This window comes from Eptesicus fuscus, chromosome 5, assembly GCF_027574615.1.
Source record: "Eptesicus fuscus isolate TK198812 chromosome 5, DD_ASM_mEF_20220401, whole genome shotgun sequence".
NCBI classification, from domain to species: Eukaryota; Metazoa; Chordata; class Mammalia; order Chiroptera; family Vespertilionidae; genus Eptesicus; species Eptesicus fuscus.
In genome coordinates, this window is record NC_072477.1 from 53,915,071 (window position 1) to 53,939,242 (window position 24,172).

At 41.2% G+C, this 24,172-nt stretch overlaps 1 protein-coding gene across 2 annotated transcripts in view; it reads left to right on the forward strand.

Moving 5' to 3' along the window:
* Nucleotides 1-23,432, forward strand: part of RAB27A (RAB27A, member RAS oncogene family) — a 70,018-nt gene extending 46,586 nt beyond the window's left edge. For both annotated transcript variants that reach the window (XM_008143166.3, XM_028147784.2), the window contains 4 exons: nucleotides 679-764; nucleotides 2,523-2,626; nucleotides 9,977-10,100; nucleotides 21,365-23,432. In XM_008143166.3, the coding sequence (XP_008141388.1) occupies nucleotides 679-764; nucleotides 2,523-2,626; nucleotides 9,977-10,100; nucleotides 21,365-21,563 (513 nt within the window). In that variant the 3' untranslated portion in view covers nucleotides 21,564-23,432. The remainder of the gene's footprint in view (nucleotides 1-678; nucleotides 765-2,522; nucleotides 2,627-9,976; nucleotides 10,101-21,364) is intronic.
* The last annotated feature ends 740 nt before the right edge of the window (nucleotides 23,433-24,172 follow it).

Sequence of the window (24,172 nt, forward strand, 5' to 3'; positions counted from 1 at the left end):
GGCCTGGGAATGGAGCTTTACACACAGCTTTCAGTTCTCTGGGGATGGGATTTTAGGGGCAGCTCCAAACCTGTTTTGCCTCCACTGCTTGCAGTGGCTGCTATACTGATGGTTTTCACAGCCATCATAGTTATGCATATGTTGGTTTTTAGGACTACTGGGAGCCAGGAAGGGGAAGATGAGAATAGGATAAGTTAAAATAGCACAAAGCTTATTATTTTTACTGATATTTGGAGTTCTGAAAAAGTTGATTTTGACAGTTTGTGCCAATGTTTTCATTGCTTTTATGGAGAAAGAGAGTTTCAGAGGTGCTTCCTATAAAATTGTTTTAAGAGTATTTTTAAAGATAGGATGGGAAAAGTCATAGAAAGGTAATATTTCTTGAAATGCATGACCTGAGGGTTCTTTGAGGAAAAGTGAGCTAATTATTATGTTATAGGAATTATGTATTATTTATAGGTTTCATAATATATTTATAAAAGTATATAATGTATATATACATGGTAATGCAAATTATTGTATTATCTAAAGATAATTATTTGGAATAAAATACAAACAAGGTTGTATTCCAAATGGGATTTTCTTTAGAGGTTTATGCTATAGTTGTACTGAATAGGGAAGTAAGAGGAGTTCACTGGTCTCAGAAAGTTCTCTTCCTCTTTTACTTTGCTGTTGTAGGTATACAGAGCCAATGGGCCGGATGGAGCCGTTGGCAGAGGCCAGAGAATCCACCTGCAGTTATGGGACACAGCAGGGCAGGAGAGGTATGTGGTCTGCAGTTATGCACGTGCTTCTTACTGGAGGAAAGGGAAAAGCAGCTACACTTTTCATACAGTGACCCGAGCAGGAAAAAGCCAGCTGATTAGTCCATTTGCACCTGCATAAGCCATGCTGCCAAATTAGCAGGACATTCATCAGTCTGAGTTGAGAATGGTGGCTTTATTTCTTTATTTCATACAAAGTCAAAGGAAAAACGAATCTTTTTCAAAATGGATCAACCTTACTTATGGTCTCCTTTTTGTTTTCTTCATTTTTAAAAGGCTTACACACTTTTCTCCACTGACCTTTGCTATTGACTCAGCCACACAAAAGCCACAGAGTTATAAAGGGGAGAACAAAAGTAGGTTTACAGTTATTTGTATGGGAAAATATACAAGAATAAATAAATAATAATACAAGAATAAACTTTCATGTACTTACAACTGTAAACCTACTTTTGCCCACCCCTGTCTGTATTATTCTTGAAAACCGAGTGGAAAATCCGGTTGGAATTAATCCATATGGTCAGAAGTTGCTTAACCAAAATCAGTCACATGGAATCTTGATGTAAAATTGCTTTTAGTTAGCTAAGGTTTCAGGTTTTTCCTCTCAGATTCTTTGAAGGCTTTTAAAAACTTTTCACTATGGAAAACTTCAAATATGTAATGAACTCATGTATTCATTTCCCAGTTTCAACAGTCATCAAATTGTGGCTGATGTTATTTTATGTATGCCCCTCATTCCTATTCACTCCCTCTCCCAAATTATTTTTAAGCAAATTCCAAATATCCGATTATTCATTCGAAACTATTTTGGTATGTATCTCTAAAGATAAAGACTATTTTTTTTGGTAAAAACATTAATTAAAAATATTTGAGAAAGCTTGGAAGATTAGATGACAAATTCACACCAGTATTTTCTTCCTTGGAGCCTATGTCTGTCCATTGTAGGCTTTGTATAAAGGCAAAGTAAGAGGAAACTGACTGTGGAGGGAGAGAGGGGAGACAGCAGGAAAAAGCCTTGGAAGAGAGAGTACCAAAGAAGAACAGGTGCTGAGTCATTACTACTCCCACCTTAATGCCTGCGATTGAAATCAAAAGGTCACGAAACACATTGTAATGTCAAGTCAAGCCAACCTTCACAGGACAGGGAAAACATACATAGCAAGCTCCATTGTTTGGGTCTAATTAACTCCTGGTTGGACAATACATTCTTGGTTGATACTAAAGGATCATGAACTAGTTCTGTCATCCCTGTCCAGCAGGCTGGGTTTTTGAATCGCATGGTCTGTTAACACATAAACTTACAGAAGTGATAAATAACTGTCTTATACACTTTTGGAATATCAGCATCTAATTTGTTTAAAAAATTTTTTTCATTGATACAGGTTATTTTTATTTTAAAAGAACATTCCAAGTATAACTTTTGATAATTGTTGGCATTTTTAAAAGTCTGGATATATTTCAAATATTCTTGCTCTAGATAGCTATTTATTATATTTTGTAAGATACCTAATATTGATTATACTCATAACTTTATACTATTAAATTGTCATTTATAATCACATTCTTCACTAAATCTAGTGTAACTAAGAGCAATAATATTCATGTATAATGTGAAGTTATTATAAACAATGGCACATTATTAAACATCTAATTTGTTATTGATGAACTATGGTGAGAGGCTGAGGGCACTGGTGGTAGGCTTTATGTTTCAGGAGTGGGGCCATGGTTTAGGTGATCAGTCTGCTTTTATGTTCCTAGGTTTCGGAGCTTGACAACAGCATTCTTCAGAGATGCTATGGGGTTTCTTCTGCTTTTTGATCTGACAAATGAGCAAAGTTTCCTCAATGTCAGGAACTGGATAAGTAAGTGTTATTGTCTCCCTGCCTCCCACTCCCTACAATAAAATGCCCTCTTATATTCTTCTTCTGTTGTAAATTGATTTGGGAGAAATCCTAGTGCTGTTTAAAATGCTATATAAAGGAGCATGGCTATTAGTTTAGGGGCAAAGATAACTAAAAGACTCTGCTTTTTCTAGTAATACTGACTTTGATTTATTGAGTACTTCCCATGCTCCAGGTGTAAGGCCCTGCTTTCCATGCAATCTCTTAATCAGTCTTTTCCACAGAGGAGACTCATCCCCCTTTTACAGATGAGGATATACAGGCCTAGAGGGGTTAAATCACTAAGGATCACCTTGCCTGTTGTGTGCTATCAAGTCTTGTATCATCCCAGGGTTTAAAACATATATAACACAGATTATATGCAGACCTTTTGAAGGCTTCATGGATTAGATTCCTGGCTGCATGTCTCTAATATGCTTAGAGCCCCTTCTCTGTTTTGAGGGCCAGGCATTTGCCTGGAGGACTCTAGAACTCCATTGGCAAAAGTGGTCCCAGCACTATCTCTCTCTCTCTCTATCTATCTATCTATCTATCTATCTCTATCTATCTATCTATATATCTATATATATATATATATGTACACTAGAGGCCCGGTGCATGAAAATTCATGCCCTGGAAGCAGGGGAGGGGGGGGCCCTCAGCCCAGCCTGCCCCCTCTCACAGTCTGGGAGCCCTCAGGGGTGGGTGGCGACCCGGTGATCAGGGGAAGGCGACATCCCCATCACACCTCTGCTGCTGTCACTGCCAGCAGCACAAGCCTCAGCCGACCCTGGTTACCTGAGCCTCTGGTGGCCCTGGGTGGCTGGGCAGCCGACATCCGAGGCTTGCCTATGGCTGGGGGTGTGAGGGGACTGGGGGACTCTGGAGGCAGGTCCACAGAGTGGCCGGACCCTCCTGGGGGCGGGCCCAGCTTTGCAGCACGCCTGCCACCCCAGCGGGGCTGAGGAGACTGGGTGCCGCGATCTTGTGGCTGTGGGCGCTGCCATCTTTGAGGGTGTGGCAGTCATTTAGCATATTCCCTTCTTATTGGCTGTGGGTGCCACCATCTTTTGTGAGGGCATGATGGTCAATTAGCATATCCCCTCTTTATTAGATAGGATATATCTTCATTTTGACTGTTTGGAGAAATCCTAATCTAAAATCCTGCTACTGGACCAAATAACAGCTTGCGAATATACATTTACCTCCATTAACTGTATTAGTATAAACCTAGAAAAATCTATTGAGAAAGGCTCTGATGTTAAATTTTTAATATCCAAATCTTTATAATGAAAACACTTAAAAATTACCTTCTACTTCAAAATTACTTGGTAATTTGTTAGTATTGGCTGTGGGTTTTTTTGTTTTATTTTGTTTTGTTTTCAAATTCTCACTCGAGGATATTTTTCCATTGATTTTTAGAGAGAGAGGAAGAGAGAGGGAAAGACAGAAATATCGATGTGAGAGAAATACACTGATTGGTTGCCTCCTGCACATGCCCTAACCAGGGCCTGGGCAGGGGAGGAGCCTGGAACCGAGGTACATACCCTTGACCAGAATCAAACCCGGGACTCTTCAGTCCACAGGTCAACGCTCTATCTACTGAGCCACACCGGCTAGGGCATTGACTGTGGTTTTGATAATAGAAAACCTTAGTTTTGTTTCTTAATTTTATTATTGTACTAGAGGCCCGATGCACAAAATTCGTGCAAGAGTAGGCCTTCCTTCCCCAGGCTGCCAGCACCAGCTTCCCTCTGGCGCCCGGGACCTGGGCTTCCCTCACAGCCCTGGCTTCATCTGGAAGGTTGTCTGGAAAGACATCCAGTCTAATTAGCATATTACACTTTTATTATTATAGATTAGAGTTTATATTTAATATTATTTTGTATTAGTTTCAGGTATACAGCATAGTGGTTAGACAGTCATATACTTTACAAAGTGTTCTGCCTGGTATTTCCAGTACTGAATTGGCACCGTACATAGTTATTACAATACTAGAGGCCCGGTGCACAAAATTCGAGCACTCAAGGGCGTTCCTCAGACCGACCAGCTCCCTCTTGTAGTCTGAGAGCCCCCGGGGGATGTCCGACTGACGGCTTAGGCCCACTCTCCAGGCTGTCAGTCGGATATCCTGCCACCGCTGCTGTGCTCACCAGCTGTGAGACTGGCTCAGGGCTCTTGGCTGAGTGGCGCTCCCCTGTGGGAGTGCACTGACCACAAGGGGGCAGCTCCTGCATTGAACGTCTGCCCCCTGGTGGTCAGTGCACATCATAGTGACTGGTCGTTTTGCTGTTTAGTCGATTTGCATATTAGCCTTTTATTATGTAGGATTATTAACTGCATCCCCTATGCTGTACTTTATATCCCCATGACTATTTTGTAACTACCAATTTGTATTCTCTAATCCATTCACCTTTTTTACCCAGCCCCCTCAAGCCCCTCCATTTTGGCAATCATTAGTCTGTTCTCTGTATCTATGGGTCTGTTTCTATTTTTATTTATTTTTCTCTTTAGATTTCATATGTATGTGAAATTATATGGTTATTGTCTTTCTCTGTCTGACTTATTTTACTTAGTATAATACCCTCTAGCTCATCCATGCTGTTGCAAATGGTAAGATTTCATTCTTCTTTTTAATGGCCCAATACTGTGTGTGTGTGTGTGTGTGTGTGTGTGTGTGTAACATCTTCTTTGACTATATAATAAAAGCCTAAGCGACCGTATGGTGGAACTACCAGAATGACTGGTCGCTATGATGCATACTGACCATCAAGGGGCAGAAGCTCAATAGAGGAGCTGCCCTCGGGTGGTCAGTGCGCTCCCTCAGGGGGAGCACCACTCAGCCAGAAGCTGGGCTCATGGCTGGCGAGCACAGCTGCCATGGTGGGAGCCTTTCCCGACTCCTCGGCAGCAGGTGCAGTGGGCTGGGATGAGCACAAGTGGCGCGGCACCCCGCCCCAATTCGGACTCCTCCCTGGCTGCCTGTCACTTGGTGCACTGCTACATCCCCTGAGGGGTCCCAGACTGTGAGAGGGATGTCCAGTTGCTGCAGGATCAGGCCTAGGCCAGCAGTTGGACATCCCCCGAGGGGTCCCATACTGCGAGAGGGTGCAGGCCAGGGTGAGGGATCCTACCCCAGTGTAAGAATTTCATGCACCAGGCCTCTAGTTATAAATAATGCTGCAATGAGCATAAATGTGCATGCAATAGGTCCTCAGGTTATGTCGGAGATCCGTTCCTACAGCATGACATAACACAATTTTCGCTGTAAGTTGGAACCCACCTATATAAGCACCCACGTCACTCACATGGAGCACATATACAGCAATAATGAAGTGAAACAGTAAAAAAATTTAAAAGAAAGATAACAATTCCTGACCTTTACTTGTGGTAAATACAGTAAAAATAAAAAACATAAAGCACATATGTACATACATCGAAATGATGGAACTTTTTTTTAATAAATAAATGGGAGATGGCGATGTAACCATGAAACAACATACTTCGAGTTCGATGTAACCTGAGGACTGTCTGTATATTCCTTTGAATTAGTGTTTTGGGTGTCTTTGGATATATACCCAGAAGTGGAATCACTAGGTCATAAGGCAGTTCCCTTTTTAATTTTTTGAGGAGCTTCCATACTGCTTTCCACAGTGGCTGCCCCAGTCTGCATTCCCACCAACAGTGCATCTGGGTTCCTTTTCTTCACATCCTCGCCAGCACTTGTTCGTTGATTTATAGATGATAACCTTTCTGGCAGGTGTGCAATGATATTTCATTGTAGTTCTACTTTGTATCTCTCTGATGATTAGTGATGTTGAGCATCTTTACATATGTCTAATGGCCATCTGTATGTTCTCTTTGGAGAAGTGTCTATTCAGGTCCTTTGCCCATTTTTAATCAGATTGTTTGTCTTTTTGGTGTTAAGTTGTTTATAAAATTTGGATATTAACCCTTATTTGATGCATCATTGGTGAATGTCTTTTTTCATTCAGTAGGTTGTGTTTTCATTTTGTTTATGGTTTCCTTTGTTATGCAAAACCTATTACGTTTGTTGTAGCTCCATTTGTTTATTTTTTCTTTTGTTTCTCTTGCCAGAGGAGATTATCAGAAAAACTATTGCTAAGAGAAACGTCTGAGATTTTACCCCCTATGTTTTCTTCTAGTTTTATGGCTTTGAGTCTTACATTTAAATCTTTAATCCATTTTGAGCTTTTTCTTATATATAGTGTAAGAAGGTGGTCTAGTTTATTTTTTGCATGTACCTGTCCAATTTTTTAACACCATTTACTGAATAGACCTTCTTTATCCCATTGTATATGCTTGGCTTCAGTCAAATATTACTTGATCATATTGGCATGGGTTTATTTTGGGGCTTTCTATTTTGTTCCATTGATCTTTTAAAAAATATATTTTTATTGATTTCAGAGAGAAAGGGAGAGGGAGAGAGAAATAGGAACATTAATGATGAGAGAGAGTCATTGATTGGCTGCCTCCTGCACACTCCACACTGGGGATTGAGCTCACAACCTGGGCATGTTCCCTGACTGGGAATCAAACCGTGACCTCCTGGCTCATAGGTCGATGCTCAACTGCTGAGCCACGCCTGCCGGGCTCAAGCACTTTATAAGGACTCTTGTTAGATATGTGCTCATAGAATTTTGACACTGAAAAAGAATCAACCCACCTCTTTTTCCACCAGTAGAAAGGGAAACTCTGAGACATTAGATAAATCTTGCCCTTCTAGGTATTATATATTTTAGATAATGGACAAAATTATGTGAAATTATGGTATTGTATGTATTTTCCCCCCTTATAGGATAAAAGAGTCCTTACTGCCCAGTTAGGTAAATAAAACATACCTATTGAAGATTTCATATATTCAATGGAAAGTATTCTCTTCTCTAGTCCTGTTTTTTTAAAGATATAATGTTCAGTGTTAGAGTTGGTAATATCAAATCTTAATTAGAAGTAAATATTTGTTGATTTATACATTTTATTTTTCTTCTCACTGTTAGCATTTCTTCTTTTTTATTTAACTTATATAAACTTATTTTACTAATATAACTTATATAAAATATTTATTATTTTACTAAAAAGTAGTTTAAAATATATACCTATATATGTATGTGTATCTATCTATCTATCTATCTATCTATCTATCTATCTATCTATCTATCTATCTATCTATCACAACAAACAGATTCTGGACCCTCTACCGAGTGTTCCTGATTCAGTAGATCTGGGTTGAGACCTTAGAATTATATTTCTAACTAGAGGCCTGATGCACGAAATTCGTGCAAGGGGCTCAGCCCTCGCAGCCCCGGCTTCGTCCAGAAGGTCGTCCAGATGGTCATCCGGATGGTCATTCTGCCATTTGGTCTAATTAGCATATTAGCTCTTTATGATATAGGATAAGTTCTTAGGCTGCTGGTCCATGGACCTTACCTGAGGAATCACTGAATTAACTCATTCAATCCCACTTTAACCCTATGAAGTAAGTGTTAAGTTTGATCAAATAATCGAATCGATATCCCCTCCCCTGGGAAACTGACCTTTAGATCATTTCACAACCGACATTCCCTTTTGTTTAGACCACATTCCATTTGCTAAGACCAGTAACTTTCCCCTCTGGACTTACCCAGGATCAAGACCCACCCAGTAAATTCCCCACTGAAAAAGCCCGCCTTGAGTCCTTTAAAATCTCTGACTCCCTGTTCCTGGGTGCTGGCTCAGCCCATCTGGTTCCAGATCATCTAATAAATTTATAATTCTTTACCACTTTTGACCTCGTGCATTCCTCCTTCAGTGACCCTAAGAGTAAATACCATTATTATCAGCATTTACATATGGAAACTGAGGCACAGATCAGTCAGATTAGTTTCCCAGAATGGCACAGCTAGTAAATGGCAGAGTCAGGCTTCCACCTGAGACACACTGGACCCTGAGTTCATGCTTATAACCAGGACACTGGACATATAAGGTGTTAACAGAGCACAGAGCCACTCTGGAGACCAGAAAGATTTCACAGCAGAGGTAACTAAGAAGCAAGTCTTAAACAGGAAGGGTGTGGAGTCCCTGAAGGAAGGTTGCGATTGGGTATTCAAGGGTGTGGGGACAGCGTGTGTAACAGCCCAGAGGAAAGAAAGGGCATGGCTGTTATTGGAAACTACACAGTTTGGTCTTGCCTGTATAATCCTTATTTTTCTGCTTGTCCCTTTAGGGCAAAGGTCATTGTTCTGAAATTCTACACCAAGTATCAAGCTGAAATTAATGCTTGCTGCCTTGACTTATCATGTTTGATAAGATAAAATGAACTTGACTTCGTAATAAGGAACTAAAATGTCAACACTTTCTGGTTAACCATGTAAAAAATAAATTAGGCCATAAATTTTGTGAAAGCTTGGGCTGTTTTAATTTCATTATGGGGTGTGACAAGTAAGAAGTAAGACTTTATTTTCCTTCTTTGGGAGATTAAACTACTCAGCTTAATGAAGTTTTTTGTTTGATTTAAAATTATGCCTATTTACAGGTTTCCCAGTGAAAAGAACTAAAAGCTGTGGAATAAGAATTGTAGTCTCCTGCTTTTTCTTGGTTCTGGTGACTGAATCATTGACTGTTTCTTCTGGGTTTTCTCTCTGCATTTAATCCTGTATTGTGTGTTAAGTGAATTGATTCTGCCTTAGAATAATAGAGAGATATGAAAAACACTTCAGATAGAAATAGATTAGCTAATAGGAAGACAACTCTTAAAATTGTGATTGCTGTGGAGAGGAAATAGGTAAAAAACAGTTTTAAAATGAACTATAAGTACCCTGGCTGGGTAGCTCAGTTGGTTAGAGCATCGGCCTGATACACCAAAGTTGTGTGTTCAATTCCCAGTCAGGGCACAAAAAAGAGTCAACCAGTGAATACTTAAATAAGTAGAGCAACAAATCAATATTTCTTTTTCTCTAAAAAAAAAAAAAAAGAGTAGCAATAAGCACTAGGAAATTCTCCAACTTTTTTTTCAAATGACCTTCATAAAAAGACTGCCACCTGTTTTGTGTGTGTGTGTATGTGTGTGTGCGTGCACGCGCGCATGTGGGTACACTTGCGCACATGCACACTTTGGGGGGCTAAGTATTCCCTTTCCTCTCTGATATACATAAGCTGGGGTCTGTGTTTGAGGGCAGGAGTAGTTTCACATCTCTGCCTCAACCATTCAGTTTGACAGATGAGGGCGCTGATGCTTTGAAAGCACTGTATCAGGTACTTTTGCATGTATTCTCCATTGATCATGCACTTACATTATTGTTCACCTATAATTTTCTTATCTTCTTACATTAACAGGCCAGCTACAAATGCATGCATACTGTGAAAACCCAGATATAGTGTTATGTGGGAATAAGAGTGATCTGGAAGACCAGCGAGCAGTGAAAGAGGAAGAGGCCAGAGGACTGGCAGAGAAATATGGGTGAGTATTTTTGTGGAGAAATCTAGAGAAAACATGTCCAATTTAAACATTAGCACATGAATAAATAACAAAAAAGATAAAAGCAAAAAACAGAAACAAAACACTCAGCTGTAGGCCTTGGGAGGTATCAAATATCTACTTTGCATGTTAATCCTATATAATAAAACCCTAATATGCTAATAGACCGAACAGTGGAACAACCAGTCGCTATGATGTGCACTGACCACCAGGGGGCAGACACTTAATGCAGGAGCTGCCCCCTGGTGGCCAGTGTGCTCCCACAGGGAAAGCACCGCTCAGCCAGAAGCCGGGCTCATGGCTGGCGAGCGGCAGGGAGTGGGCCTAAGCTGGCAGGCGGACATCCCCCAAGGGGTCCTGGACTGCAAGAGAGCACAGGCCAGGCTGAGGGACTCTCCCCCAGTGCATGAATTTCGTGCACCAGGCCTCTAGTATTATATAATAGTGCGGACCATAGAAAAAGCATTGGAGAAGGGCCTTTGTTCAATTCTTCCGTCCCATTTTCTTAATCTCTTGGTGTTTGAAGAAAGACAGCGTTGAGGGTAGATGTCTTAATTTTGTAAGGCCTCCTTTACAAGATGCAAGTAGGTGACCCCTGGGATAAGGACATCCTTTATGTTTAACAAGGACATTTCAAAGCCAGTTCCATCTGCTGCTGTAGAGAGCTCCAGCATACACCAGGGCCTTCTTGGCTTTGAATTTTCTGTACTGGGAGAGGAGTGTGAAGATCCCCTGTGGTTTAGGCTGTGCTTTTGTGGTGGAGAATCAACTAAAACTGTCTTCGTTCTTGAGCTCTGGGAAGAGGATCATATAGCAGCAGCATTCATTGGACATAAAAGGAGGGGTCAGCCACTTTTTATTAAAGTGTCAAGGGCACCCCTACACAGGAATTTGTACTTGACTTTTTTTCTGCCTCAAAAAAATGAGCACTCAAATGTATGTGTATTAATTACCGTTAATATCAGGGGGAGGCAGCCAGTGGGGTTGAGAAGGAAGGGGTGGGGAGAGGAGGAGTGTGTGGTGTGGAGGGGGGTGGTATATAGGGACGTTACCTGGTGAGTGGCCTTGGTTGTTAGAAACCAAAGAGGCCAGAGGAGGCCCTTCCCCTTTTCATTGTCTGAGCACAGCTGTGCTCTTCCTGGGGCCAATGGAGGTTCAGAAAGCAGTCAAGGATGCGATTCACACTGGGAAGAGAGTGCAAGGATAGGTCGGCCTGTGGGAAGAGGCCAGAGGCTGCAGAGCTTTGAATATCATGCAAGGAGAGTGAAATTGGTTTCCTGGGGGACAGGGAGTTGCTGAAAGCCTTTGAGCACAGAGGGATGTCATCAGCACTTTTCCAGATCAGTCGAGGGGAGGGGGTGGGATGGAGGGCTGCGGGCAGGAGGAGAGGGGGGATGAAACAGAAGGAGGAAAGACTGGAGACAGGGAGATTGCAGTGATCTGTGAAGTAGGGAGGGGCTGGATTTGTGGAAAAGGAAAAGGACTAAATCAGAGAAAATACACAGGGTCAGGGTCGGGCAGAACAGGATTTTAAATCTTAAATCCAGCACCAGGAAGTGGGTGGTTCCCATCAACGAGGCTGGCTCACGCTGGGGAGGATTTGCAGTCAGATGTGGAGGCTTTCATTCAGGGTAGGTGGTGGGGAACCATGTTAGGAGCACCTGGGGAGCTTTTAACACATACTCGCCTCTGAGCTTCTGACATAATTGGTCTGGAGTGGTTTATCAGGCAGGGTTCCGTGAACAAACACACTTAGGTACAGAGGGGTTTGACTTTATGCTCTGTCGGAGCTGGGTAGGCAGTCTCTGTCAGGTGTAGTTTTGTGTCTGATGCTGAAGCTTGAGGTCCAGAGGACAGGCAGTCAGGAAGGGAAGCTGGATCTAAAGTGAGAGAGAGCAAGAAGCAGCTGGACCCATCCTCACGGACCCAAACCTTGTCGGTCATTGTCGCCTCTGACCTGGATGGCGTGGGTGTCCTGCAGCAGCCAGGGCTCTGCTCGCAGAGCTAAACACTCACACCTGGCCCAGGAGTCGGTGAAGCTGGAGGAGGATCGAGGGGAAGATGGAGCAGGTGCAGGTCTGGCTGCTGGCTTGTGCCAACGAGTTGAGCCAGCAGGTAAGCAGCAACGTGTGACAGCTACAGAATAGCTTCTGCTTCACTTCCGTCCCCCAGATCTCTCTGCGGTCCAACCTACCTGGGAAGGGAATTCTGAGAAATGTCATTGACATATTCAAAGCCACCACAGGTGGGGGCCTGGACATTGGTATCTTTCATGATTTGCATGCACAGGGGTTGAGATATGCTCTCGTCCTCCTTTAAAAGGCACTCCTGTAATGTAGTGGGGGGCGGGGGGGGGGGGAGATCAGATACCACGAGAACACAGCATTGAAGCTGGGAGCCATGTTGCAAGGGGGTGAGGAGGAAGTAAGTGATGAAGCAATGGAAACCACGGGCCTAGACCATGCTTTTGAGAAGTGTGCTAGTAAAGGCCAAAAGAGCAAAACCTAGGGCAGCCAGTGCAGTTAGCTACATCAAACAAGTATATTCTCAAGTTTGGGGCAGAGTCAGGATTGACTTCCTCCTCCTCCTAGCTTCTTCAGCCCTTTGCTGCTTTCCTTGGTTCATTCCACATCCTGTCTGAGCGCATGGTTGCTTTTGGACTATATGGGGAGTCTGGGGATACAGGGGTTGCTTTTCATCTGTGCTCAGATTACAGGTTTGGGGAGTATTTTAAAGAGAGAGGCTCAATCTAAAGTTTCTGGATTGAATAAAAACGAGGAGAGATGGGATTAGCAGATAAGGGAATTGAAACTATTGGAGAAGAATGGAAAGGAATGGAAACAAAATTCCTTTAACATTTAGGAAGTATAGAATATAGTTGTGTAGGTTGTGCCCTGTCCGGGAGCTGAACTGTGACCTCCAGGCTCACGGGTCAGTGCTCAACCACTGAGTCACACCAGCTGGGCACGACATAACTACATATCATTTGTATGTAGTCTGATAATTTTGCATTTTTGTTACTATTGTGCTGCCTTCTATCCTCAATTCATAAAAATGGATCAGTGGTTCACAAGTGATTCTCTGAAATATACATACATTCAGAGAATGACAGACTGTGTTTCCGAAAAACTTTGCAAAGCTAACAAAGGACGTGTTACAGTGCAAATATGGAACATACATCTGTGTGTGCTGGGACAAGGAAATCAGATAATGAGAACTCCATGCAGCAGCCCAAAATGGGAAGAGCGAGCTGGATGCATGATGATGACTATCAGGAAATTTAGTTTTAGTAGAACTAAGAATCCATTTATCTCTAATTTCCTGCAAAATCTGTTTTTTTTTTGCTATAGACTTGGTTAAATTGTAATATGATGTTCTTGAGTCACTTCCTAACATAACAAAGTGATTTATTGGTAAACCAATCAAGTTCTGCTAGAACAAGTGCAAAACAATGCTTTGCAGTATGCTACATTGAGTAATATTGTCATTGAAGTCAGAGGAGAGAACAAAACAGAGGTTTGTTCAAATTTTTAGTCCTGCCAGTAAAAACTATTACAAGTCATACTGTTGCTGAAACATAAGAATAGTTACAAAGCCCTGGCCTGTGTTTTTCAGTAGTTATAGCATGACCCGTGAACCAAAGTGTTAGGGGTTCAATTTCCTGGTCAAGGACTTGTACCTGGGTTTAGGGTTTGATTCCCCACCCTGGGGACATGTGGGGGGCAACTAATTGATGTCTCTCTCTCACATTGATGTTTTTCTCTCCCTCTCTCCTTCCTTCTCTCCCTCCCTCCCTTTCATTCTTTCTAAAAGTCAATGGGAAAATGCCCTCAGGTGAGGATTAACACACACAGCACACAAAGAACAGCCACAAAGTCAGTGACAAAGATAGTAGGAGAGAGCAGCATTGCCAACATGCCTCTTGTAGGTGATGCTGTTGGAGCTCAAGCGTTAGTGTGCATCAGAATCACCTGAGAGCTGTGTCTCACCACTTCTGATTTGGTAGATCGGGGTCGAAGCCCCCAAATATACATTTGTAATTGATTTCCAGATGCTGCTGGTGGTGGTGGTTGAGGACGGCACGCTGAGAACCACTGGTGTAGATGCCAAGTTACTGTCAGGTGTGCATGCTGGCTTATATGTTCCTTGACAAATAGCTGGACAGAACACTTATGCACAGAATAGAAAGCACTTGTCTACTGATGCCATGCATGGGTGAGGGTAACGTGCTCAATGACTTCTCATTGGAAAAGCTATGCTAAAAAGAAAAAGGGTTTTTTCTTTTAACCCTTAACAGTTAATTGCATCAGCTGTGATATAGATTGGGGGGGCACACTAGGGTTGGTACGGAGGGAGCACCGGCCTCAGTGGGCAGGCAAGGACTTTACTCTGGTTGCCCCTAAATTCCCTCCCACACTCTGCTTTACTTACAGAGGATAGTCGGTGGTCGTTAGAAGACTTTGTCCTTGATTCAGAGTTGAGGAAAATAAAGAAAATTGTGAATGCGATGAGAGCATGATAATTGAATGTATATATTTCATGTGCTGTGCCAAGAAATAGGCAGCAAATGTTTAAACATTGAGATAATTGACATATAATGCTGTATGAGTTTTAATGATTTGATGTGTGTATATATTGCAAAATGATTACCAAAATAAGTGTAGTTAACACTCATCACCACATATAGCTACAATTTTTTTTTTTAGTGTGTGACGGGAACTTTTAAGGTTTACACTTTCAGGGGCTGCAAAATTAAAACAACTTGTTTTCCCACTGAAGGCTGTTGGCTATTGATGAGGAAGGTGCTCAAGAATTTCTGGAATGACGGATGACTTTAAAAACATTTATTTACCACGTTAATAATATGAGTACACACCATTTCTGGAATTTCAAGCGGTTTAGCTCAGCAGAACACTCCGTGTCTATCTAGCCTGACCTAGAGGAAATGGGGTATGAATAGCTTGATCTCTAGTAGTTTGATGCTTTGCTAATTGGATGACATCCTTCCTTTGTTTGAGAAATAAATTAATGATGTATCATTGGGCATGTTTTAAAACCACATACATCAGCTGCAACTCAACACACAAGGCAATTTCCAGAGCCCCACACAGGTCAGTACAGGATCTGGAGCTCATTTGGCACAATCTCCCGGGCTGGACAGTCCACACCCCAGCCCTTTACTGCAGCGATTTTCACCTGGTGTGCCGCAAGGATTTAAAACGTGCAACACCTGTTTAGTTAGGAGCACGGACCTCTTTCCCCCTAGATTGTCAAATGAAAAAGGACAACAGTCAACACAACAATAGCCATTCTGTGCGAATGTCCTGGCTTGCGCCATAAATATAGGTCATATAATAGAGTTGTATCTAATTGGTTACATTGCATAATAAAGTTTCATCTGATTGGTTAATTCTTGGTACCAGAAATCTTTATATACAAGTATAGGCACCTGATTTTTTTAAAAAAAATCGTTTTGGAGCCTGGCTGTTATGGTTCAGTGGTTGAACATTGACCTATGACCCAGGAGATCATGGTTTGATTCCCATTCAGGGCACATGCCTGGGTTGTTTTACTCAATCCCCAGTAGGAGGTGTGTGGGAGGCAGCTGATTGATGATCCTCTTTCATCATTGATGTTTATATCTCTCCCTCTTCCTTCCTCTCCGAAATCAATAAAAACATATTTAAAACAAATAAAAATAGTTTTAAAAATCCCTTTGGAGTAAAAAGCGTAGGTAATTACTATCTTTTGTTGGTAAATTAGTAAAAATTATACCTATTTTTGTCAGATCGGCAAAAAATACATTTTTTGGTGTGCCACAGAATTTTAGTAATTAGTTTACATGTGCCATGAGATGAGAAAGGTTGAACATTGCTTATTGACTATACTAGCTTATTCATTTAGCATCCAAAAGATTATGAAAGTATGAGACTTTATTTCCTACTTTAGTGAAAAATTTCTCCTTAATTTCTGATTCACATGTGAGCCAAATATCTAGAACCATTTGGGAGAATTATCAAATGCACTTGCTTTTATTTCTGAAAAATTCTGACTGGAAACGAATCTTCTATTTTTTTGGAAATAAACAATAGAAAAGCAACCAGTTAGATGTGGGTCTTAACCTATGGCATGAGCTAGGGATATAGATATCTTACTGAAAACCGGCAAGTGATAATGCTCCCATTGATTTGAAGCTGTTTGCCATTTTGTTTATTTTATTTTACTTCATTTCATTTTAAAATTTGTGCTTCATCTATTTTTTAAAAGCACACTGGATTGGTGTTCTGCATGTGTTCCAAATGGCCATTAAATGGTCATTTACAGATTGATATCACCATTAGCGGCACAGATTTTTTCCCCAAAGGTTTGGAGATACTGCTGCCTGGTAATGCTCTATTAGCGCCACCATGTGGAGAGAAGGAACAATACTATCCTTTCTATGGTTAAAAAAAAAAAAAAAAAAAAGAACAACTGATCCTCTTGAATTTAAGATTACTAAACTTTTGCCTACCATATTTTAGGAAAAACAGAACATTATTTTTAGAGAAAACCTCATTAGATGAACTTTTATTGAGCATTTGCTGGATGCTAGGCTTATGCTAAGCCCTTTACATGTATTATCTCATTGCCTCCTTACCGTGACCCATGAGCCACGGTTACTCCTCTTTACAGATACAGGGAAGTGTTCAGATTAAGCACCTCAAATGCCTTCTAAAAGTCAACACCAAGAAGATATGCACATAAAGATATTATTAACTCCATCCACTAAACTTTCTATGCCCTTAAGACAAGCTGAGAAGTCCAGCTTTCAAATGTGAGCACAAGGCACAATTCTGTCTCTCAGGCATCATTTTATTATGGAAGGAAAGTCTTACTTCAGGGTCTTCTCTATGGATCTCATCTGGTTTGCTTCTTGTCTGGCAGTTCAAAGAGCTGAGAGTGGAGAGGAGTGATCGCTAGTATTTTATTCCCATAGAAACAAAACCCGCGTTTCCCTAATTGCTCAGAAGACTTGAATGATCAGTCGAAAGATTTTCAGGTTGTTAACCTGACTCCTGATCACATGACCTGGAGATTACAAGGGCAGGGAAGTGTACTTTTAATTGAAGGGTATAAGTTTGTTACTTGAATTTGGGGTTATAAATCTAAACTACATCTAGTTAATATTGTACATCTTTTAATATGAGAGACTTGAAATATACATCTTAACTCATATACCCTGAAATACTACCAATCAAATATTTGCTTAAGTTAGTAAACATTAGACAATAGCTCACAGCGCTGCTAGAGGCATCCGTCATTTATATTAATCAATAAAGCAAGGTCCATTTTCTGTCAGCATTTAGTGATGGCCACTTGGGGGAACGCGGTGTTTGAGGAGTGAAGGGAGGCAAGTGCTTCGGAGCACTTTGGCTGGGACAGGTAAGTCTGAGTGAGCCATCCCGATGCAGGAAGGCCTGGTCCCAGATATCAAATTTAGTCAAGGGCACTGACCTCTTTTCCTGTAGATTGTCAAATTTAAAAAATGACACCCATCCAACACAGCAGTAGCCACAAGGATGAATGCCCTGTCTTGAACCATAAATATACAGGTCATATAATAAAGTTGCATCTTGGTCACATCTCATGATAAGGTTGCAGCTGATTGGCTAATTCTTGATACCAGATACCCTTATATTTTGGAGAAAAAAGGGTAGCTAATTACTACTACTATTATTATTATAGTAAGTGCTTTAAAGTCAACTCACTTAATCCTTATAAGAAGATCCTGATATTATCTAGTTTTACAGACGAAGCAGCGGAGGCACAGAGATGAATAGCTTGCCAGTGTTACACAGTTGGTAACAAGTGCTACTAGACTTGTCTCCAGGAAGCCTGACTCTAGAGTTTATGGCTCCTGACCGTTGTCCAAATTGTCTGTAATTTCTACACCTAGGTTTTATAGTTTTTATAAGTACTTTCAACTATGTTTTTTCATATATGCCTTCAAAGTGACTGTGAGGTAATTTTCAGGAGCTGAAAGGGAAGAAACTATGGAAAGTAAAAAGAGTTTAAGGAGATTCCATTGAGACATTCTGTGAATGTGAGAAGGCTAGAGTTGGAAAGATATTTATAATTGAACTAGAGGCCCAATGCACGAAATTCGTGCAAGGGACTCAGCCCTCGCAGCCCTGGCTTTATCTGGAAGGTTGTCTGGAAGGTGTTCAGCTGCCCAGTCTAATTAGCATATTATGCTTTTATTATTATAGATTTGTGCAGATTTTAAAAATTAGATGTACATTATCATGACTAGTATTTACAAGAAGTTTACTATTCAACTACTTTTTTTTGTATTTTCAATTTCAGTCTATTATTTATTCTTGGAGGGAGGGAATCATTTTTCAGTTGCCTTTCCATGAAACAGTATATTTCTAAATCGCAATACAGTGAGCAGGTCTTCCCCTTAAGTATAAGAAATGTTCTGTAGACATTAAATTATTTTTCATGGGCATAATTGAGAAGAAGAAAATGTAAGTATTTAAGTTTTGAGACCTCTCAATCCCAAATTCAATTTCTGTAACAATGGCAACATCACAAACTCTCCCTCGGACTTAGTTCAATAACATCATAGGTACTTGATGAATAATTATTTATTGAGTCCACATAAAGGGTGTTCTCATAACACTTGGTAATCAAATACTGCATGAGACTCGGGGGTTAGAAAATATGTATTATCTTCATTTTGTGGATAAGGTGACAGATAAAGAGGGAGAAAAAAAGACTGACAGTAACGAAAGTCATAGATAAACAGTGGTTTAAAAAACCACTGAGACCATGTAATTTTCCTAGTAGACCCTTCTCTGATCAAGATATTTTAGAGTCAGCATATGAAGGGCTATCAATGTGGGCATGGGAGAATCATTGCAGCAACCATGTCTTGCAGAATTTAGAGATGGGTAGAGAAATACTCAAATGAAATCATAGTTTCTTACTCAGTTTTTAGAAGCTATACTAGAACAGGAGAGAATTGCCAAGGTCAAGTTATAGCTCCTATAGGAAGTGTGCAGTAAGATAGCGCTTTGGGGAATCACAATGGAGAAATAGCCTTTTATCCCTACACATGAACACCCTAACCTACTGTTGTGGAGCGGATGCGAGTGAATGACCACTGGAGCCCAGACCAAATTAAAATTTAGGGAGCCTTTATTAGCCGGGCGACCCGGCGACTGCTCTGCCATTCTCCACGCAGGGAGACCAGAGAGCAGCAGCGACCCTTTGTGTAGGACCGCTTTTAAGCACATTAACCACATCCGGTTTTTGCAGAACAAGTAACCCAAGACAAAACAGTTTTTCCCAAGCAACGTCAGGATCATGCCAATGACGACCATGTTATTCACAGGGTCATCCTGTTCTCCAGAAAGCTGACAGTGTTCTATGAAAGAAGGCTACGTGCTGGGAAGGGGCCATGAGACCGTATCTCAAGGCCTGGCCTAGTGTCAGCACTGACATCTCTATCTGGGGCATAGTCCACGGCCTCTCTGGAAGCATGCTCAAAAATTCCCACTCTCCAACACTACTTGTAGTGACATAAGAAGCAGAACAGTTCTGCAAACATCTGTAAAAGCACAAAGAAGGTTTTAAAAGGAAACTATAAAAGTTCTCATGTGGAAGCTGCTTCTAGCCAGGAAATAATACAAGAGTAACTGAAATTGTAATCAGAGTCATTAATGTAGCCTTAAGATGCTAGGAGAACACAGGAAAACAAAGACATTCTTTAAGAAAAGTAATAGTGGACGATTTTAAAGTCCCTATAAATGTAGGAAATATTTTACTGAATTCAGTTGCAGGACTCTCTCTGAGGTGCTAAAACAATTTTCTTTTCGGAGTTTTTTACATCAGAGATCATTTTGATCAGATTCCTTACTAAGTGGTAGAAATGAAATCAACAGTTTGAGGAAATACAATTAGATTATTATTTTCATGGCTTTATTAAGAAGCAGGAAGAATTTGGCAGTTGATTAATTCTGTGGCAAAGATTAATTCAAATGTATAAAGGGTGGCCACCAAGAGATTATGTGAAAAGAAGCCTTATAGTTTTTGAAATAATGCTTTGTGAGTTACTTTAAAAATTATACATATACCACAGGCCTTTGGATAACAAAATAAGCACACTTAAGATAGATACCCTTGAGGAACTCTGAGATGCAGAATTCAGAATGTCTGCAAGTGGCTGGTGCAGGAATACCACCTGGAGTTGACAAGCAGTAAAGACACAGCCAGTGACCTCTCATTTCTCGCTAAGGCAGTCCCTCCCAGTCCCCCCGGCCCCCACCCTGCTCCCCAATGTGCAGCAAGTAGAAGAGATTTACCTGTTTTGGAAATCCCCATATCATGTATGTAAGTTTGGAACAAGTAGAGCCTATGACTAAGTTGGTTACTGGAACCAAACAGCTGTGGATCCCACTACCAGCTCTCTTCCTTTCTGGCATTGTGAAATGGGGCAAGTTACTTCGTCTTTCTGGGCCACAGTTTAATATTTGTAAAATGGGAATAAAAACTTTCAGAAGTTTTACATCTCTATTAGGAATGCAGTGTTGATTTTTTTTTTAACTTAAAAATATTTTTATTGATTTTTAGGAAGGAAGAGGGGGAGAGGGAGAGAGAGAGAGAGAGAGAAAGAGAAAGAGAGCACGAGAGAGAGAATATCCATGACTGCCTCCTGTATGCCTCCTATGAGAGGTCAGGGGTTGAGCCTGCAACCCAGCATGTGCTCTGATCTGAAATTGAATGGGCAACCGTTTGGTGTATGGGACGATGTCCAAGCAATGAGCCACACTATCCAGGACAGTCTTTTTCACTTTTTAATGTATCCTATAGTAGTAAAATGCTTTTGTTTTGTTAATTCTCACCTGAGGATATTTTCCCATTGATTTTTAGAGTGGAAGGGAGGGAGGATGAGGAGAGAGAGAGAGAGAGAAACATCAATGTGAGAGAGACACATCCATTGGTTACCTCACGCTTGTGCCCCAACCAGGGCCGGGGATTGAGTCTGCAAACCCAGGTCTGTGCCCTTGACGGGAATTGAACCCAGCACCCTCAGTCTGCAAGCCACTGCTCTATCCACTGAGCCAAACCGGCCAGGGCAGTAAAATGCTTTTGTTGCCTTGCACATTTGAGCTCTGTTTTATAAGTTGAATTATCAAGGGCAAAGCCCACTGTCCTCTCCCTCTACAAGTCGTTCTCTGAGTCGCCTCTCTGTCTTCCAGAATCCCCTACTTTGAAACGAGCGCTGCCAACGGGACAAACATAAGCGAAGCGATCGAGACGCTCCTGGACCTGATAATGAAGCGGATGGAGCGGTGTGTGGACAAGTCCTGGATCCCTGAAGGAGTGGTGCGGCCCAATGGCCACCCCTCTGCGGACCCGATAAGTGAAGGAAAGCCGAAGGGGGCATGTGGCTGTTGAAAAGTCCAGTGCGCTCCGCAATGATCTGAGTGGCCCGCGTCTGCAGTCTCCTCTAGGGGTGACACGCGGCACAGAGAGAGGCGAACGGGCATTGTGTACAGGCTCCCTCTCGCTATCCCGATGAGACCAATCAATAAAGCATCCAGTTTTAAAATCAGTTTGCCGCAGCTTTTTAAACATTTCTGTAAGATTCAGCCTGAGAGTTAGGAGGAATATTGCACATAGCCAAAAGTGCCTTAGAAAACCTTACTTAGCCTATGGCAGTAAATCACTCAAGGATTTGGGATTTTGTAGCTACAGAAGGGTGTGTTTATTATGAAGAATGACTAAAGATATAGTCACCTGCCTTAACATAGATCAGCCCAGTGTGTCACATTCGAGATCTGAGATGCGATTATAAAAGCACCAGTCTTTAACCCAAATGAAAATATCCTGCTTGTACTGTAGGTGACCTCCTAAAACGCCATCTAAACCCCTTGAATATTAAACAAGAATATGCACAAACATCGGGTTCAGTGTCCTCAAATATTAATTCATGTAAGCATTCTCTTTAAAATGAATATTGGACAAATTATGGCCATATCTATAGACCCTGGATACACTGGATCCATCAGTCACGTACTGACTGTGATTCTTGTTTGTGGGAACGGGATTGGGGCTCAGGGTAGGGGTGGCTTCACATAGCAGGAGCAACTGAGGTGGGGCTTAATGCCCAGGGCGGCTGCTGTATTCCCATTGCTCTTCAGGTTCGATAGAAGGGACAGAGAACTAGATTGTCATGGCTTTAGTTCTCTGTGATCTTAGCATTTATACTTGGCCTACACGCTGGCCACATCTGAACATAGCTGGTGCTTATGCTAAGTTGTTTGTAATAAATAAACATTTAGTTTCTTTTTCTTCATATTTATAATGTTGGTCTGGTGTCCTCAGACCACACTTTCAATTGGCATGTGAACTACCAGTCTTCTGTCTTCACCACCAGGTTCTGGATTGTTGATCTTTGCAACTTGTTTTATTTTTACATTGGCAGAATTGAAGGAATTCGTTTTTAATGATGTAAAATGTCCTTTTGCTATTTACTGGATGATAGATGTTTATATTTAAGTGGTTACATTTGTATTCTAGCTCAATATAAGAAAAATAAAGTGTTCTACAGCCTGTATTTTTCACTGAGATCAGGGGCATCTGTATTTGCTGGGTCTTGCCAAGGTCACATATTCTTCTGCATTGCCAAAGTGTCTTTATACCCAATTAAAGATGATTTTAAAATGTGCTTTGTGGCAGTTTATAAAGGTCAAAGGGGACAATTCTTATTTATTAAAGTGGTTTAAATAGATTAAAATTTCCAAAAAGTTTAATAACTATTTAGAGAACAATACATTATAATTTAAATAAATGGATTTACATAAAATAAATATAAATGTATGTTGTGGTAGCAAATGTTTGGCAAAGTGTAATTAGAAAAATACAACTTTTTTGGAAAGTAATTGCTTTTACATGATTATTTTCAAATGGCTTTTTGTTGAGTACCTATCCTGTTTTGTTTTGTTTGTTTATTTTTGCCACAACTCCCTTAAAAAACTTAGCTGTGGGTACTAAGATGTTATGTATTTCTGTCCTTAAAATGAGAACTTCTTTTAAACCCTAAAGAAGCCATTGTGTCCTGTGCATTTGAATTGTATATTCTGGTGAGGAAAGATTCAGACACTTCAAGGGCAGAGTCATGCTCACAGTGGTACCTTCTCAAGTTGCCATAAGATGTCAGTGGAGTAAATCATATTTTTACATTTACATATCAGGGAACATTTTATATGGTCTGTTTGTATAGTTAAAAAGAAGACAATTTTGTATGTTTCTTTTTTTTTTTTTTTTTAAGAACCAAATGAGCAATTAGCCACAGATCCTATTGGCCTTAAACATAATATACAATTAAAATGTGTATACCTGATACAGTGCACATACATGAACTGTCTTTAATTATTGAAATAAATAACCTGTATTCTCTTTGGAAATCCTTTGTTTAAATTTGTTATTGAAATGCCATATTTTTGTGAGTCAATGTATTTTTTCTATTTGTAAGTCTGTGTAAAAGTGAATTGTATCTTCAGTGAGCATTGTGCCAATTGAGCTTATAATAAATCTAGAGGCCCGGTGCATGAAATTCATGCACAGGGGGGTAGTCCCTCAGCCTGGCCAGCACCCTCTCACAATCCTGGACCTCTTGGGGGATGTCTGACTGCTGGTTTAGGCCCGATCCTGCAGGGATCCCAAGGCTTCATCAGTAAGGATGTCCGGAATGATATCCAGAAGGTCGTTCAGCTATCTGGTCTAATTTTATCATTATAGACTAGAGGCCTGGTGCACGAAATTCGTGCACCGGCAGGGGGTGTCCCTCAGCCCAGCCTGCACCTTCTCCAATCTGGGACATCCCTCTCACAATCCAGGACTGCTGGCTCCCAACCACTTGCATGCCTGCCTGCCTGCCTGATTGCCCCTAACCACTGCCTGCCTGCCTGATTGCCCTTAACCGCTTTTGCCTGCCAGCCTGATCACCCCCTAACCACGCCCCTGCCAGAGTGATCGACACCTAACTGCTCCCCTGCCGGCCC